Source organism: Arachis ipaensis, chromosome B7 (genome assembly GCF_059453495.1).
Source record: "Arachis ipaensis isolate K30076 ecotype BB chromosome B7, ASM5945349v1, whole genome shotgun sequence".
NCBI classification, from domain to species: Eukaryota; Viridiplantae; Streptophyta; class Magnoliopsida; order Fabales; family Fabaceae; genus Arachis; species Arachis ipaensis.
The window spans coordinates 82,679,359-82,699,003 of record NC_142442.1 but is presented as its reverse complement, the minus strand read 5'-3'; the positions used below and the strand labels follow the sequence as shown (position 1 = coordinate 82,699,003).

Below are 19,645 nucleotides of genomic sequence, written 5' to 3'. Positions count from 1 at the left end.
TATAATAAAACACAAACTAATAGTTAGAAAACCATTGCATTCACCTAAATTATTTCCTCTGCCTTTAAGGTGTTAGGAATTTTGACAACCTCAATATTTATCATTAGTTTTAACTTTATTTACAATATTTGAAAATTTTGAATTTCATACTTAATATTTACACAAGTTCTCAATTTTATCTTTTTTAATAAATATTATTATTTATTAATTTTTTTTAATTTTACTTGCAATAGTTATATTATCAGGAATTTATCATATATTTTTATTACACCTCCTATATTATATTATTATTTCGTAAACATTTACTAAATTAACAATGAGAAAAATAAAAAAATTAATAACAACATTGAAAATTATTCTAAAATATTTTTCCAATCAATGTTTAGAAGAAAAATGTTAAAATAAATTATTAAATTTATCTCTAAAAAGTTATTTTTTTAAAATCGATTTCTGTAAAATTTTTAAATTAAAATTAATTTTTTAAAATTTTTTTAAGTTAATTGTATTAATCATTTTAATTTATTAAAAAGTCACCAAAGACTAATATAATAATCTTTAAAAAATAATTTTGATTTAAAAAATGGTAATTTTTTTAACTTCAACTTCACAAATAATTCACAACTCTTTTGAAGATTGAAGATTATGCTTTGAACTTTCTTCTTTTCCTGTTCTTTCTCTTTAGAGAGTCTCAGATCTAAAATCGAGAAAATCACACTCATAATCTCAATTCAGCAAAAGAAGAAGAAGCGGCGGAAATGTCGAGCGATAGCGACGAGGATGCTCTCATCTTGAAAGCGCTGCAGGAGCAAGAAAAGCGCGATGTTAACTACGGCAAACCCTCCTCCAATTCCCGTAAGCCCGTCGCCAATTACGTCCAGGCTCCTAAGCGCGGCGGAGCTCCGGCCGCCGCCAAGCAGGCGCAGAGCAAAGGTCGTGTGGCCGAGGACGATGACGACTCCGAAGTCGAGATGCTCAGCATATCCAGCGGCGAAGAGGACAACGCCAGAGCTCCGGCTGCCGCTGCCAAGGGTCGCGGAAGGCCGGGAGCTCGAGACAACGAACGCGCTTGGGACGGCGAAGAGCCTAGTTGCTGGAAGCACGTCAATGAAGCTGACGTATGCTATAATTCGATGATTTTAGATTTGCGTTCATCTAGAGCTAGCTCAATTTGTTTAGATTTTCTGAATGACAAGTTGATTTTGTGTTTGCTTGGTTGAAGAAGCATTAATGAATGCTGAATTTAATTGAACTTTTTTCTTTTTTAATTATTATTATTGTGTTGTGTGTTCGTTGTGCTAGGGAATTAGAAAGTGATATTGATGCAAGTAGTTTTGGTGGAAGTGGTGTTTATGTTTGTATGGTGGAAGAAGTAGTTGTTGTGGAACTTGTGTTTAATTTGGTATTGTTGGGCTTGTTGGGCAGCTTGCTCGCAGGGTTCGAGCGATGAGGGAATCAAGGATAGCACCAGTGGCTCAGAAATACGAGAATAAAGCCACTGCGGCAGGAGGTCCTAGAAAGGGGCTCAATTACACGCAGTCTTTTCCTCGCGGCATGGAATGTGTCGATCCACTGGGTTTGGGGTAAAGTTCATTTTGATGCTTATCTTCCTTTTGTTGCGACTTTTTTTATTGTGTTTTTTTACAATCTGTCATTGCTTTAGTTCATTTAGTTTTCTGCGGACCTAATCTTGGTGATTGTTTGTAGGATCATAGACAACAGAACACTAAGGTTGATCACCGAGTATTCAGAGAGTTCTCACAATGTTGACAATGAAGAGCAGGATCCCAACCTTCGAGGTAATTGTTTTCTGTTATTAGATTATGTTATCCCTAGGAAGCACTTTTTAAAATCAACCCTGACATATGAGGTGTTGTTCTGCATTTATTATTGGGATAGTATTCTCTAAAGTGAGGATAGTTGCAAATTTAAATAGTAAGCTAGTAACATCCCTTGGAATAGTTTTGTTGAATCCACATGCAATGACTGTTATTAGTGTAGAGGTGATTGGTTCCTCACTCTCACTTTGTAATTACATTCTCTTTAGAGGATCCAAATCCCAGTATCTGCAGCTGCAGATAGTATTACTTGGATTGTGGAAGTAATTTTTGGTTCAATTTAGTGATTTACTTCAGACACTTAGTGCTTGTTTGGCTAAGAACCAAATGAAATTCTGGAAAAGAGATATTTTTGGTTATATATTAACTTGTTTGGATTGTATTTGTTTCCCTAGTATTACTTTTGAGGTAGCCATAATTAATTTTGGGAGAATTAAACCTTAATTTGCCTTTCATTTTGTGAGAAATATAAAGTACTTTTGAGTTTTGAGATGAAATGTCACTTTTCCCCATACATTGACAGTCACCTATTTACACACCGTTAAATCATAGTCAGGGGTTTGAATCCCGCCTTGTGCATGCATCAACCCATTGGCTAGTGACAAACCTTTAAATGGAGTTCCGATCCGTGACAGATTAGTCTTTGGCCTGTCGGTTTGGAGGATATTATGGAAAAAAAAAATCATATTATTTGTTCTTTTGGTAATTATACCACTAAAAGTAATTGTATTTGATTTCCCCCACTCTCACGATGCATTTAAATTTCTCAAGGAGGTGGCCATGGTTAAGCCACAAATCTGCTTATCTTATTCATTTCCTTGAGACAAAAAAGCAGAAATTTATGTAGACACACACTTGCACACATTTTATATGGCAAGGGATGCTTTTATCATTTAATATAAAAAAGTAAATGTGATGGGTTTGAAATAGTTTGGCCAGTATCGGCCTTTTGGTTTGGGGAGAAGAATATTATGTCTATGTCTCCCCATGTATGTGTGTTTGTCTTTGAGTGTCTGTGAGTGTAAGTCTGTCTGTATTGTTTATCTTTCTCTGGTTTAATTAAGGGTCATAATTTGATAGTATAATATAAAATGGAGGGAAAGGAAATTCCATCAATTTTTGGAGGGAAGGAATAAGTATGTTTGTGGGTTGAGGGGGCTTTGTCTTTCCAGTACTTGGCTTGTGGATTCTCCATTTCCATTTTGATCAATTATTGAAGGTAGTTGCTATTATATATATTCCTTTACGGGTACAGCAGGTTGGTTGTGTGGAAAAATGCAATAAGCATGGATGTTATAACTTCTTGCTTCTGTATCGAACACTCAAAATTTATGGCTAATGTCCATTGAAATCATATTGAAACTCTTAATTTATACAGAGAATTTATAATCACAAATTACAGTGTGCAGATATAGGTATACTGGGATATCTAGTATTGCATAAACTCTTAGCAAATGTGTTCTGCTTTACACAAGTATGTGCAAATAACTAGCATGTGTTGTTTAGATTGGAAACCTTGTTACTTCCTCTCCTTGTGGTCTTTGTTCATATGATTATTATTGAGTGTTACTTAGGTTGATAGTGTACTTGATGCCTTTATGCAGAGAAATTGCTTTATTTTTCCGAGAACTTCGATCCAAAGCTGTTCTTATCACGAGTACATGCTAAAACAAAAACTGAAGATCTGGTAGCTGGTGCACGTGCTTTAAAAGCTGATTTCCAAAGTCGTACCGAGCAGAAAAAGCAGCTGGTTAAGGATAACTTTGACTGCTTTGTCTCTTGCAAAACCACAATTGATGGTATGTGGTTGATTTATTATTATTGTTATTATTATTATTATTATTGTATGGTTTTCAAACTGCAATTTTAACCATTGAGAATCAATCATTTATTCTTGATGACTGGTACTCCTATCATGCTCATTGCTCATGTTCTTACTCTATTTCCATTTGTTGTCCGTTATATCTGTAAAATGTTAGGTTTAATATCACTTTTTTATCCTCCTTATCTGTCTTGATGTTCCTCTTTTATTTATTTATTTTTAAAAAATCACAGCTATTTTTGCACTATCCTGTGGCTAGCTTTTAATGGAATATTTTGTTTATTGAATGTTGAGTGTGCTCTACAACCTTAGATCAATTTCTCTTGATTACTTTGCTGGTTTTAGGAGTTCAAAAGAGGCAAAATCTTTTAATATATATGCAATATACACCATACACACCTTTTTCTCCTCGGGTAAATTCAAACACACCTTTTTTAGTTTTTATTCATTATTTAGATATCAAGTCAAAGTTAAGACGAATTGAGGATGACCTTTAAGAATTTGGGACTTCCCATATGTTTAATATTATTCAAGAAGTTGGTTTGTAACACAATCATGCATTGAAGCCTTTGCAGGCTAAACATGCCCAATTCACATACTTTCAATGACAGACTTTTGAGACAAACAAATTTATGTGATAGGATTGATTTTTGGCCTCTATTTGGTGTAAAGTGCATGATCTGTTTAGGGTTTAGAGTATTTCCCTCTTTGGTGTGTTGAGAGATTGGAATGCTATGCTAAGTGCTATAATTGATAAAGCGTGCAGTGCATGCCAATCCTTCTATATATTCGCTAAAGGAACTCAAACTGGCCATTTACAAAGTACCAAACAGATGCCAGAAAAGTAATCTCTTGAAATAATATCAATAATCGGAAGGGAATAATTAAAAACTTTAGATTTTCTTCCAACAAATACACCAGAGGACTGCAAAAATCGAGGTTTATTATATACGCTTTGATTCTTTATGAGAAGCAAACTCAGAACTGTCTCAAGAGATCTTGATTCACGCTGATGGATAAAGATATGAACCACTTAATCGAAATCTAGACTACACACTATACACAGTTAGATACAAAGTGGTTAGAGCCCTACACTTTTGGAACATGTCATTCAATTTTATAAGAAGCACTCTTTTTTTTCCCCCTCAGTTTTATTTGGTGAACTGAAACATGCTGGCCTTTTTTTTTTTTTTCCCTCTCCCCAACCACTATACAGATATTGAATCAAAGTTAAGAAGAATTGAGGATGACCCTGAAGGATCTGGGACCTCCCATTTGCATAGTATTATTCAAGGAGTTAATTTGCAAGCTAATCGTGCTTTGAAGCCTTTGTTTGAGAGACAAGTGAGTGAAGTCTAAATTTTACATTTTCTTGTGGTGTCTTTTTGAATATTTCAGAATTAGTTTTTTCCATGAATTATTTGGATTGTGTAGGCTCAAGCCGAAAAAATTAGGACTGTCCAAGGAATGCTGCAGAGATTCCGAACCCTTTTCAACTTACCAAGTACTATCCGTGGTAGCATTAGCAAGGGGGAATTTGATTTGGCAGTCAGGGAGTACAAGAAGGCCAAGTCAATTGCTCTTCCTTCTCATGTACGAGACTATTATATTGATTTAAATCTTTTTATTGGTTACTCTTGTTTGATTGGTGGTGGTAAGCTATATTATTTTAGAGGTTTATTGAAATTTCAATATTTATGTCACTGAGGTTTTTTCCATTGAAGAGTTGCCATTCGTTCCAGCATTTACCATGTGATATAATATTTATGGATTTTCTCTTCTTTTCCTGAACAACTTGTCATGCTCTTTTCTTATTGAAGTTAGCTTTTCATATGATCTTGATTCAGATTCAGGTGGGGATCCTAAAACGTGTTCTCGAAGAAGTTGAAAAAGTGATGAATGAGTTCAAGGCAATGCTTTTCAAATCTATGGAAGATCCGGAAATAGATCTAACAAGTGTAAGTTTTTAATTTCTTCACTTTAACAGCCATTTCAGACTCGAATTAATTGACAGAATCATCAACCTAGAAGGGAGGTAGCATTTCAGGCAGTATCCTTGTTTGTGATGACTGATTTTATGGTTGCTCCTACAACTTTCTCCGTGGTAATTAATGCATAATGCTGCATCAAGCTATATTTAGAATGAATTTTGGTTAATGGGTTAAATACAATGGAGCATCAAGGATAGCAGGTTTGATGTTTTCTTAAAGATTGGTATCTACTTGAAGCTTAACCGTTTCATTCGCATTTGGTGTGGTATTTCAAACTGTTAATTGAGTCATGTCCCTGGTAGTGGATTAGTGGTGTTTGATGAGGAATTTGGGGTACTCTGCAGGAGATTTTGGGTTGACCCTTTGTGTAACCATTTATTTACAAAAATTGCATTGCCTCGGTAAATTTAGAATAAAACATGACTATTCAAATTGTTATGTGAGAAAAGACTAAAAGACTGAGTCTACCCTGATAAACATTATACATTCTGGAAGTTGCTGAATTGTATGAATCTATTAAGTAGTATTGCCTTCTTGTTTTTTTGTTTTTGGTCTTCTATCTGTATTCTGCTTGCAGGGTGATTTTTACACATGTTTATTCTCCATGTAGCTTGAGAATACTGTGAGGTTGCTGTTGGATTTGGAACCAGAGTCCGATCCAGTCTGGCATTATTTGAATATACAGGTTTGGAAATTTTCTTCGTACCCATTGTTTGAAATATTTGTCATGTATTTTCATATTTTGCTGCTAGAGTTGTTGTAACTTTGCATATATATTGTGTAGCTTTATAGCTCCCCTGTCCAATGTCCCTTTTACTTTTAATATTCTCTCTTTTAAGCTTCACTTATTCCTTAAGAACCTTAAGGCTTGTTTGGATTGTGAAAACATTTTCTTTTTTCATTTCCAATATTTTTTGTTTTTAAGATTGTGAAGAAAATGAAAAGAATAAAATCGTGTTTTCTATTTTCTTTTCACTCACAAAATCCTGAAAATAGAAAATGTTTTCACAAAAACAAGCCTTTAGTTTTTACTTTGAGATGGCTGAATGTGGAGTCCATTGGGTTTGTTTCCTTTACAGAATCAGAGAATCCGAGGTTTGCTTGAGAAGTGTACATCAGATCATGAGGTCAGAATGGAACATCTGAAGAAGGAATTGCATGAAAGGGCTCTTTCTGATGCTAGGTGGAGGAAGATTCAAGATGAATTGGGTGAATCTGTAGGTGCAAACTGCATTAAGTTGATTGTTGGGTTGTTCTTTAGTTGACTTAAGAAAATGGCATTAAGTTTTTCCTTTTTAATATTCTTTTTACAACTATTGTCAGTCAGATATCAACAGCTCTCCTATTGTTGGTAATACCCAATCTCATCTGGTAGATCTAACTGGTGAAGAGGTTGATGCTCTAAGAGGAAAGTATATCCGTAGATTAACTGCTGTAATCATCCGCCACATACCAGCCTTCTGGAAGGTTGCACTCTCTGTTTTCAGTGGAAAATTTGCTAAGGTACTATGAGTTTATTAATTTATTTTTGACTTAATCTATGTATACATGAGTTATTTGTGACATTTTTATTTTGAGTCTTAATTTAGGCATGTCTGAATCATCATGCTTAAAAAACTCTTCCACTTCTCGTTGTAATCTAGCTGCCGTCCTTGATTGCCATTGCCTTTTTAACTGGGTTTACTGCTTTATTGTTTTTTTGCTTTTACCATTGTATATCATGATACATGACAGAGCTCAATGGCGTCGTTTGATTCATGTAACCGACCCCACCTAGTGGGACAAGGCTTTGTTGTTGTTGTTGTTACCATTGTATATACTCTATTTTAATGCTGTTTATTTTCTTCAAGATGTCATAAGGAATCACATCTGCTATATTTTTGCATCTTTTTTTCTTTCCAGTCTTCACAAGTTCCAACAGATTCAAATACCAACAGTTCTGCTAATAGAGTTGAAGAAAAAGCTGGAGACACAAAATACTCAAGTCATTCTATGGATGAAGTTTCTGCAATGATATGCAGCACAATTTCAGTTTATGGAGACAAGGTAATTGCGCTCTATTCATTTTTTTCTTCATTTAAAAACGTGTTCATTATCTCAAAACTCAATTTTTCATCCATTTTGTTTGTACTCAATTAGAGAAATGTTTGCTTTGAATGGATGGTGCTATTTTCTTACCAAAAAGGTAAAAGGATTATCATGACGTTTGAGCCCTGTGTTCGATCTGGATATACTTGGTGGTAGTGTCCTTGATGCTTCTGGTCTTTGATTATTTTTTCCATGATCCTGTGCTGGAAGGAAGAGCCATTTAGATGGACCTATTTTCAGAACAAGAACTTGTGTTTTTAGAATATGTATTTTTCTGTGAGTTGAGTGTGAAAGTGTCCGTGTATGTTTTCTTTTGTTCCTTTTTAAATTTATCTTAAAGTGTGTGGGATGTATCCAAGAAAGCTAAGTGGTTTATAAAATAAATGCATTCATCATTAGATGCTAATGGTATCTTGCTTCTGAAGTAGTCTCTTCTATGTTTCGTTTTTCTTTTTTAACACGCTTACATGTGGGCCCTCTTCCTTTTCTGTTGTCCTAGTTGCTATATATGGAAACCTATTTTAAATAGATATACATAAGATCATCAGGCTACATGCATGCCAAAACCTAATTCAGTAATTTGTAGAAGCATTATTGTCCTAGTTGTTATTATATGGAAACTATTTTAAATAGACATACATAAGATCATCAGGCTACATGCATGCCAACACCTAATGCAGTAATTTGGAGAAGCATTCATTAATTATGGTTGGTTTAGAATGTAGGCTGCAGGTTTTCTTCTTTTTACCTTTCTTTTAACACCCCCCCCCCCCTTTCTTTCCTACTTACGCTTCCATATTCTGATAGTTTCTCATTAGCGCAGGTTATTACCATCTTTAGTGATCTAGAGGAATCAAATGTCCTCCGGTCCTACATGAGTGATGCCATAGAAGATATATCTAAAGCATGTGTAGCTTTTGAAATGAAGGAAGCTGCTCCTCAGATTGCTGGTATTAATTTTTGGGGTCTAGAGTTGTTGTCCTTGTTAAGTTTTTGAGTGTATGTCTTTCTTTTTGTTTCAGTTGGTGCTCTGCGATCACTGCAATCAGAGATTACAAAGATTTATGTTCTGAGGCTTTGCTCTTGGACGCGAGCATCAGTTGAAGAGATCTCAAAGAATGTGACATGGGTTATTGTTTCTATTCTTGAACGGAACAAATCACCTTACGCAATCTCATACTTGCCTTTAACATTCCGTTCAATTATAGCTTCAGCGTTGGATCAGATAAATACGTAAGTCTAAATGATTATCTTATAGGATCTGGTATGGTTATATTTCAATAAAAGACACACAAATTTAAAGTTCAAAATATGTATAGTTGTGTATGTACAATAAAGCTTTGCACCATGATACCTTTTTTTTATACCTTTAAAAAAAAAAAAACTTTTAAGTTCTTCATATGTCTTAGTCTTACTGTCAAACACAGTTTAGTGTTTTGGGGGAAATAGGGAAATGCGTAGTTTTCTTAGCTCATACTTTAGAAAATCATGATTGCAGAGGAAAAATCTTAGGTTTAGATTTGTTAGTGGTCAAGTCTAACTTTTCAGGTGGAGCCATGGAGGACCCATAATGGTTCTAACTAGCTGCCTGCCACACAAGGGCACTTACGACCTTTAGGTAGAGTCCCAAGGATAATTTTGTATCTATAACTAGAATTAGCTCAATATTATTGAATATTAAAATAAATGATGTTAATGCAATATTAGAATAGGTACAGACTATAGAACAGATAAACCTCTTCCTGGTTGGTTCTAGTTATTTTTAAACGATGACACGGCATACTGCAGGCAACATACTTTTTTGTTTTTCAGTTGTCATGGACTCATGATATTTACTTTATCTAAGTTCTAAAAACCTGTCTTAATTTTTCAATAATCATCTCTTCAGGATGCTTCTGTCCTTGAGGAACGAGGCAACAAAGTCAGAGGATACATTTATACAACTTCAAGAAATTCAAGAATCTGTCAGATTGGCATTTTTAAACTGCTTCCTTGATTTTGCTGGTATGTTGGATTAGTTGTCTGATCTTGTCTCTATTGTCCAATAGCTTATTTCTTCCCGGTAAAAGTAACAGCAGAATGAAAGAAACCCAGTGTAAGTATAAAATGGTGGTGCACTTGGATTTTTAGTTAAAAAGTTGGCTATTTTGGTTGATTTTTAGGTAATTTAGAGCGTATTGGAATTGAGATTGGCCAAAATAGATCAGACATAGAAGGTTCCCAGTTAACAAACGGATATTCCCATGAACTAGAACAAAATGCAGCTGATGGTGTTACCGATCCACATCAACAATTATTGATTGTTCTAAGTAATATTGGATATTGCAAAGATGAACTTTCGTATGAATTGTATGAGAAATATAAACATATCTGGCAGCATTCCAGGTACTTTATCATAGTTGTTCCTTCTTAATTTATGTACGTTTTTGAGTTCTTGTAAAATATTGATGCATTTATCAGGAATGGTACTATTTCAGTTCAATTTGATTTGATGATCCAGTTGGATTGTGTGAGAATTCATTTAATACGTTGATTTGTATATAGTTAATTTCCTAAGCTATATAGACAAAAGAGATGGGACTGGGATTCCAATTTGGCTATAAATCATTTCAAATGATCAAATGTTTTCTCTTTCAGAATCCCATGGTTGAATACTTTACTTTGTGCTATGTGGTGCTTTCTTGAAATATTGTATCCTACTTTGTATTTGCTGACATTCTGGTCCTTGATTTTCCTATGATTCAGAGGGAAGGATGAGGCAAACGGTGATGATGTACAAGATCTTATGATTTGTTTCTCAGGGCTTGAAGAGAAGGTCCTTGAACAATATACTTTTGCAAAGGTAATGGAGAAAGTATTGTTTCCATCTTCTGCAAGGAAATAAGTGGGAGGAAAACGTATGAAATTTAGCAGTCTAATCAAAGTTAAGGAGCATTAAATTACTTAAGTTGATATTGGATATTGTTTGACTTGTTGATTTTGTGGAAGGAACATTTCTTGGCAATGTATTACCTCCTCTTGTTGACATAGTTGAAGATAATAAAATTATGTTAGAATAATAGATGTTGCCTCATCTTTCACAAATATAAATTATTCAAATAGTGATCATTTTCTGAACAAACTCCCAGACCCCCCCCCCCCCCCCCCCACACACACACACACACAAAAAAAAAGGGTTCACATTGCATTAGTCAGCAGCTACTATTACCCCAAAGAATGCTAGCCTGTATTCTGTATAGCCTAAGTTTCAGTCATTGAGGTGGGATAATGGAAGAAACTGAAATTGAGAAATTAATAGTTGCTTCTGCTTATGTTACCGCAAAGTTCTAAAATCAGATCAGCCAACAAAAGATGATCAATGATTAGTTGTTATAAAATGCTGGACAACCAGGTTTTTTTAATGAATGAATGTACAGGCTTGTTGATGTTTACACCTTTGTATGGCATGATGGAATAATAGATATGATGTATTGTACAGTGATTTGCATTTGTATTCAGTTTGGTCCAGAATGAAAAAGACTGCACATTTTAATATATGAACGAGAGGGGGGGGGGGTGCGTTTACTAATACTGGATACACACTTTCTTGTTAGAAAAAATGTACACAATATAGTCCAGCCTTAACCATCAAATACATTGACGCTTTCTTCTATTTTCATCAGGCAAACTTGATCAGGTCTGCTGCCATGAATTATCTGTTGAACTCTGGCATTAATTGGGGAGCTGCACCTGCAGTTAAAGTGAGGAACTAGTGACAACAGTGGTTATTGTAAATGTTATAGTTCTCATTATGTGGTTGTTTGTTTTACCTTATGGTGCTTGGATATGATGTTTCATTTTATGCTGGTTTCTTTCAGGGCGTTCGTGATGCTGCAGTAGAGTTATTGCACACATTGGTAGCTGTTCATGCAGAGGTAATTATTGCATTTTATATGGGATGTATAAATCCTAAATTCAGTTCTTTTTTCTTTAAAATGGTAAAAATGAGTTCTATTGATGGAAAAAGAAATACAAAATTACTTAAGAATGCAATAAGTCAAGCTTAGTATCTACATGTATCCAAGGAGGCTACTTTAAAGCATACTCCACATGGTGAAAACCACAAGAGCCATGAAACTATGGTATTTTAAAGTGAATCTAGAGATGAAAAATTTCCTTCAAGTGTCTGAACATTCTTTTTTCCAACGAAGGACACAAGGAATAGAATAACTCTCCCATACTAAGCTTCTTACTTGGTCAAAACCTGTTGGAATTGCTGAAAAGTAAATGCTCCAACTTGAGTGCACAAGCTTATCTGCAAGGATGCTGTTTAATGAAGAAGCAAATATGTTGCTGTATTTATATTATTGAATTAACACTCCAGGACTACTGTCTATATGAAGCATTTGACCTTATAAGGGGCTTTTCTATATCAAAGAGGTTTTCACTTTTCAAGGAGTTTTTAGTGTTCCGAAAGTTTAAACAAATACGTCGCTGTTTTCTATTAAGATGAATAAACATTCCACGACTACTGTCCATATGAAGCACTTGACCTTAGAAGGGGCTTCTCTATATCAAAGAGGTTTACACTTTTCAAAGAATTTTTACTGTTTTTCTTTCATAAAGTTTATGGTAATTTGACTTGTCACACTTTTGTGTACCTCATACTAACCTTATGATACTTTGCTGTCCTTTCTTCTATATAAGTTGAATTGCTAAACTTAGCTTGTTCACGTTAGTTTTTGGCCACACATTTAGAAAGATTGAGTTGATAACCTGGTGTTTTCAACATTCTAGTGACAACCACATCCTTGTTTAGAAACTTGGTTATTAAGGTCTGTTTCCTTTTTGGGGTTTTAAGCGGTACCTGATGAGTGATGAGTAGCTATGTGTATAAATAATTGTTTTTGCTTTATTTTCTTCAAAGTACCATGCTGAGCTGAATTCTTTTTTGTAGGTTTTTGCTGGTGCTAAACCCCTGTTGGATAGAACACTTGGCATCCTTGTGGAAGGTTTGATTGATACATTCATCAGCATTTTTCATGAAAACGAAGATAAGGATCTCGGAGCACTTGATGCAAATGGATTTTGTCAGCTCATGCTTGAGGTAAGTTTTAGTGTTATTGTTTTAAGCCTTAAAATGATAATAAATATGGTATATTGAGCCTAGCTGAAACTTGTGGCAGGCCTTGACCTTGAATTGGGCAACCACAGTTCACTTTGATGAATTGGGAGAGAAAAAATGATGTAGCATTAGTGTATTATCTTTGTTCCATGTAGCTGTCTCTCCTTTTTTTTGGGATACCTTTTCATCCACTCCTGTGTACTGTTTTATCTATACATAAATAAAATTCTTTCTTTTGATATTGCACCTTGCCACAAAAACTATGCCTCTTTCTTTCTCCCAAAACCCACTAACCTCATCAAAAGAAATTGATCTAGTGATGTGGGGTACACCATGATTCTCCAAAACTGCCGAACATAGAATTCCACAAAGAAACAGCCATAAAGCAGTGTAAAAACAAATGTGAGATCCTTTCTGAGTCTCTCGAACACATAACACACATTTGGGAATTAGCCTTATTTGGTCTTCGGACTTATAACTTGTCATTGGTGTTAATTCTGTTAAGCATAGCATTCCAAACAAAAGATTTGACTTTAGAGAAAGCAAAGACTTCCAAGTGGGTTATCGAGAAAAAAAGGTGCAATATTGGAGACTGAGATAGAGACAGAAAAAAAGACTTACAAGTATACCCGAAGAATCAAGAGATGACAATCTTTTGTCAGGGTTAGTGGACAGAGGGTCATTATCAAAGCAGACCTGAAAGTTACCTAACTCAATGGATTCATTATCACTAATATTTCTAAAAAATGAGAGTTCCAAGAGTAGGAACATTCCTGAATTGAATAGAAATCTCTAATAGGGATGTTATGGAAGGAGGATAGGTGATAAAGATGGGGAAAAACGAAGTTAAAAGGAGCATCCCCTAACCAATGATCTTCAAAATAAAAATCGAGAAGCATCCCTGACTTTCAATAAAACCAATGGTTTGAAAATAGTGTAACCACTAGAAATAAATTTCCAAGGCTAGAGTGAGTTGCATGTGAAGCAAAATTTGCATCCCATCAATTTCTATTCAAGCCATGCTTACTAATAATAACCTTATGCCAAAGGAAATGTGGTTCTAAAGGAAAACACCATAGCCATTTTGTTGTCAAACTAATGTTTTTTGATACTGGATTTCCAAGACCCAATTGCTTTATTTTTATTTTTTATTTTTTACATGTAGATTGCAAATCTCCCAACTCACCAAAACAGACAAAAGGAAATCCCTCATAATCTTCTCAATTGTTTTAGCCATTCCCTTTGCTATGCGAAACAAAGATAGGAAATAAAGAGGGATGCTTTATAAGCAAGCATTCATCCATATCATCTTCCTGCAGATTTATGGAGTCAAAAGTATCTGTAGAGACCGTCTTATCATCATCTTCCTATTCATCATTATCTCTTACTACTTTCTTTCCTTTTCGATCTTCTGCACTCAGAGGTTCTGAATTGGGAGGATCAAGATCAATATTAGGAGGTTGACACTTCTTGCTGTTGAACTGGCGGTGAATGATATTTCCAAAAATAGCCTTCAATCTTCCATTGCACCTACACTTGTTTGGTCTTCTTGCTGGGTTGGTTGGTTTCGGAGACGGGAAAAAGATTAGCTTGATTTCCTGATGTGGGAGGCCCCGGTCCCTCGCCGATCTCGAAAAGACATTTCGTTTCTCCAATCTAGAGAAAACATTTAGTTTAGAAGGCTCCTGTCAAGAAAAGATATGATATTTTGGATACCTTAATCTAGAAAATACATTAGGTTTAGGTTTCCGCAGATAATGACATAAAGCACTCCTTATGATTTAACTTTTCTTTTCATCTTCTCGTACCCAGAACACCCTTTTATTGTTGAGAAATCGTAAGCGAAGTGTCCATTTGGAGGACTTAAACCTTCTTTTTACCGCTGGTGCTTAATAGTCTTTCCATTTTCTAACTATTCATATGGTAACCTTCCAAAGAGCATACTATATAATGATAACCTTCTGAAGAGCATACTATATGATAGTTTTTCCATTTCCTATCACGTTAGAATGATAACCTTCTAAAGAGCATACTATATGGTTCCTCTCCACTTATTTTCATTTTGCACTGCAAAGTGACTTATAATGAGGTTCTGTGGCGGTAATTTACTTTAAAAATCCTTTGTCTTGGTAACATGAGCTTTCTTCTATAGTCGGAAGAATCAGAAACTCTTTTCTGCTGTGAATCTTCGAAGTTTGAAGTAACAAGGAAACATGATTTTTATGACAGTAATTCTGAGTTACATGTAAAGAAAGAGGTGGTAATCTTGTACATGCTTACATGGCGTTCACCTGCAGTGTTTATTTAGAGTTTTTGACATTATTATAGGATCTTTACTATTTGTATATATGACTGCATATCATTGTTTGGTTCATATAGTCTGTTTCACCTAGTAAGAAAATAATTTGGTGGGTGCAGTATTTACGATGAAATTGTTTGGTTCAAATAGCCTATTCCATCTAATAAGACGACGACTTGGTGGTGGTTGCATATTCTTAGACATGATAAATTAACTTCTAGCATAGTTCTAATTAATTGACTTGTATCTATGCAGCTTGACTACTTTGAGTCCATATTAAACCCATATTTTACGTCTGATGCAAGAGATTCTTTGAGGTCGCTACAAGGTTTGCTTTTAGAGAAAGCCACCGAGAGTGCGTCTGATGTTGATAATCCAGGGCATACTCGTCGGCCCACTCGGGGAAGTGAAGATGCAGTTGCAGACGATAAACCACAAGGAACAAATGTATCACCAGATGAACTCATTGTAAGGAACTTGTTTATGTTGTTTGCTATTTGTTTTAAAAGTCTCACGTCGCCAAGAAATAAAGCTTGGATAATCTTTATAACCACCTGAGCAATTTGCTTTCCATTAAGCTTTTAAGCTTGAGTCAGGTTACTCAATTCTAAGAACTAAGATGATATTAGAGTCTATTCTATAGTTCTTGGATCACTTGAAACTGTTTAGTCTTGCAAACTTAATGCTTTAAATGGCCCAATCTTTTTAAATGTTTGACCAACCCTTTTCCTATGAACTTATCTTTGAGGGTAAGTAGCCTACTGAAGTCTAAAGAAATGTTTGGGTGGGACTTGGGGTTGAAAATGAGGTGCAAATTTTCGTGGCTCTTGTACCATTTGGTTTGAATTTTCTTTTTCTGGCTAAATTTATTGTCTGAAGGCTCGTATCATGTATTTCAGGCTCTTGCGCAGCAATGTAGCTCTGAGTTTCTTCAACCAGAGCTTGAGCGGACACGCATTAACACAGCATGCTTTCAATAATCCATCCCTTTGGACTCGGTGCCGGAACCAGCAAAAGCTGCCTTCAAGAGCTCGATGGATTCTCCTAGCAGAGCATACATGGGTAGCCATAATACTGGATCCCCGAGTTTCTCGCGGCATAGATAGACATTGATGAACATATATTAGAACCCATATTCTTTTGTTTGTTTGCCTATTGTATTCAGTGTGTAACTTTGTTCATATGGTTAATGAGAAATTGCATTTTTTTCCATTCTTCTTTTTCTTTGGTCTTCAAGGTTGACGACGATACCAATTTACCAGCTGAATGAGTTTATATTTAAGTTCACGTTATTTGTACTCCTATTTCAAAATGTAAGTGGTTTTTTGAAAATCAATGTAATTAGACATTAATGGAGCCTTGGGATGTGTACACAGTAGATCAAGTGAGTCGATTCAAAGTGAAATTCTTGAGTGGCTTGTTTACCACGATATTACGCTTTGCATTAAACACCAAATAATTGCATAACTAGATTTAAATTCGCAGGTTCTGTGGAACTAAAATTAATTTAATTTTATACGTAAGAAATTATTTAATAAATAAATATATATATATATATATATATTAAATTTAAATAAAATTATAAAGATATTATACATTCTAGTTAGCGGTGTTCGTGAACTAGGATTGATTAGATTTGATTTTAGTTCTAAAAGATCATTGGGTCTATTTTGATCTTATCTGAAAGTGATCCAAAATAAATCAGGTTGACTTGATATAAAATTAGTATATATAAATTTATAATTTTATATACTAAAATAATAAAATTTTATTTTAAAAATTAAATTTAACAAATATTATATCAAATAAATTATTTTAAACAAAATAATACCGTATAATATAAAAATATTAATTAAAGTACTTTAAAATATATAATTTTTATTATAAAAAGCGACTTCGAACCGGATTGGGTGACCCAAAACGTAAACCAAAGCCGACTCGAAAATAACATCGCGTAAAATAACAAATCCGAACACGGCAAAGTATGCTTTGGGTCTGGACCGGATTTTGGGTTGTGTCGGATCTTAAACACCCCTAATTCTAGTATTTAAAAGAGTTTATTACCTTTTTTTTTTTTACCAAAGATATGAGACTTGAACCCGCAACTTCTTAATTGAGTATGGGGAGACTATGTCATTTGAGCTATTACTCATTGGCAAAAGAGTTTATTACCTAATACATATGTTTAACAAACTTAATATTATAGTACAAGAATGAAGCTATTAGATGTAATGCAAATATAAATATAATGTTTTAATAATTAAAAATAACATCTATGAATCATGACATCATGCTTTTTTAACATTATTATTATAATTTAAATAATATTAAAAGATATAAATTGTTGAAAATAAAAGTGATATATATGTGACAAATTAGACAATATAAAATCGATAAACACAATTAAATCAAAAATAGCAAAATAAAACTTAATAACATCGTAAGAATTTCATATATTATAGTGTTTTAGGAGTTTATCACCCAAATATATAGTGAGCAAATTGTTTAGTAAATTAAAATAAAGAATCGTGATTAAAAACCAAAATTTTTAAGTAATTGTGCAAAACATTAGTAATAATAAAGAAAAAATAGTGAAAGGCATAAGATTATGCGAGAGGAAATAAAAAAAATATAAATTGAATGTTGATTTATACCATAAACATGAATATAAGTAAAAATAAGAAGAGAGAATAAATTAAGTTTTGTTAACCAATTTATATCTATAAAAAAATGATATTACTATTAAAGGTATAGAGTAATTTACATAAAAATTAAAAATTAAAAGGTAAGACAAAACACTACTTAAAAAGATTAAAAAGTAATACAATAATAAAAAAAATTATAAAAATGACGATTTCATTAAAATATTTATGTAACAGTATTAGAAATGATCTAACATGTCAAGTGTTTGTTGTGTTATTATTTGATTTTTTTTATACATTATAAATAATTTGATATATAAATAAATAGATAAATAAATTTTCATAAAATAAAATTTATTCGCCAAATAGAATATATAATATTAGAATTTAGATTAATACTAAATTGATTATACAAATATTATTCTCTATAGTAGCATAAATATAGATTTAAGATAGATATTTTTTTATTTTATTATTATAAATGATATGATCATTTTATACGAAACATAAATGTTTATATATCATTCTTCTACTATAATACTATTTTGAACTCTTCCTTATTATATATATTATAATAGATTCTATTATATGAATTTTCTTTACATAGATTAACCCTCTTTAACTTTTCAGTTTCAAATTGAAACTTAATTTAGTACTTTTTTATTTTATATTTATTATAGATTAACCCTTAATTTAGTACTTAATTGACAAAACCTAAATAGGAAAAATAGACAAAAGTACACCCAAATTTTTACATGGTGGACAGATGTACTCCTGAATTTTTTAACGAGTCATTTGCACACATGAATATAAAACTCCGTTGTCAATTCTACCCTTCCGTGACCTGAGTAAATTTTGCTGGCGGTGGTGGAGGCCAAATGGCACGGTATTGTATGATGTGGCCAATTTGAGGTGACACTGTGAAAAATAGAAATATTCATTATGAAATTTGATGAGATGAAATAAATATAAGAAAAAGGAATAATGAAATCACTGTTCATCCTCTTCCTTCTCTAATCTTTGTGCTAGTTCTACTTGCCTTCCGATCAAGCTTGTTCAGATACTCCCATGCTCCAGTATTGATCCGTTGCAGTCTCAACATTGCAGCATCAAATTCTTGAGTTGTGGTGGCTCGACAACACTCCCACACAGCCCCTTTGAGTTGTTTGTCCTTCCATCTCTTTGTGAAATTATTCCAAATATGCATATCACAGAAGCGATAATGAACTCCAGGCATAACTTGTTGCATAGCCGGAATTAGACCCTGTTCAATTAATATGTGTAAATGCATACCTTTTGTTGGTCACTAATGAAGTTTCAACCATGAACCTTGTAGTTGTCCAAGTCATTGTGTAAATGCTCCAAGAACCATTTCTAGTTTTTTCTAGTTTCTGAATCCACCACGGCATAAACAATTGGAAAAATCTGGTTGTTGGCATCTTGATCTATTGGAGTGAGTAGAAGTCCTCCATAGAAGCCTTTTAAGAATGTGCCATCAAGGCCAATGAAAGGTCTATACCCTGTGTTAGGGTTCATATGGTTCAAAGAAATTAGAGAAGGAAGAAGATGAACAGTGATTTCATTATTTTCTTTCCTTGTATTTATTTCAACAAATTTCATAATGAATATTTCTATTTTCCATAGTGTCACCTCAAATTGGTCACATCACACAATACCGTGTCACCTGGCTTCCACCACCGCTGAAAAATTTACTCCGGTCACGGAGGAGTAGAATTGACAACGGAATTTTATATTCATGTGTACAAATGACTCATTAAAAAATTCAGGAGTACATCTGTCCACTGTGTGAAAATTCGGGTGTACTTTTGTCTATTTTTCCACTTAAATAACTACGAAACAGCGA

General features: G+C 33.8%; 1 protein-coding gene across 2 annotated transcripts; it reads left to right on the top strand.

Moving 5' to 3' along the window:
* Nucleotides 1-600: 600 nt before the first annotated feature.
* Nucleotides 601-16,351, top strand: LOC148553188 (exocyst complex component SEC5A-like). Of its 2 annotated transcripts, none has more exons than XM_088492980.1 (21): nucleotides 601-1,115; nucleotides 1,423-1,580; nucleotides 1,705-1,796; nucleotides 3,440-3,634; nucleotides 4,874-5,001; nucleotides 5,092-5,250; nucleotides 5,505-5,615; nucleotides 6,259-6,333; nucleotides 6,728-6,865; nucleotides 6,972-7,151; nucleotides 7,551-7,694; nucleotides 8,560-8,686; nucleotides 8,759-8,969; nucleotides 9,625-9,740; nucleotides 9,899-10,121; nucleotides 10,482-10,578; nucleotides 11,399-11,476; nucleotides 11,594-11,650; nucleotides 12,673-12,822; nucleotides 15,395-15,607; nucleotides 16,039-16,351. In XM_088492980.1, the coding sequence occupies exons 1-21, from the start codon at nucleotides 756-758 to the stop codon at nucleotides 16,117-16,119; spliced, it is 3,093 nt and encodes a 1,030-aa protein (XP_088349106.1). In that variant the 5' UTR covers nucleotides 601-755; the 3' UTR covers nucleotides 16,120-16,351. The 2 variants fall into 2 exon arrangements, with proteins under 2 accessions (XP_088349106.1, XP_088349107.1); XM_088492981.1 differs by having other exon boundaries at nucleotides 616-1,115; nucleotides 6,728-6,869; nucleotides 6,976-7,151.
* The last annotated feature ends 3,294 nt before the right edge of the window (nucleotides 16,352-19,645 follow it).

What these genes read in the sequence shown, in the direction of transcription:
- LOC148553188 (XM_088492980.1), top strand. Translation starts at nt 756, where the DNA reads ATGTCGAGCGATAGCGACGAGGATGCTCTCATCTTGAAAGCGCTGCAG. An exon ending in GCAGGATCCCAACCTTCGAG is followed by an intron (nt 1,797 to 3,439) that starts GTAATTGTTTTC and finishes GCCTTTATGCAG; the next exon opens with AGAAATTGCTTTATTTTTCC. An exon ending in CGGAAATAGATCTAACAAGT is followed by an intron (nt 5,616 to 6,258) that starts GTAAGTTTTTAA and finishes TTCTCCATGTAG; the next exon opens with CTTGAGAATACTGTGAGGTT.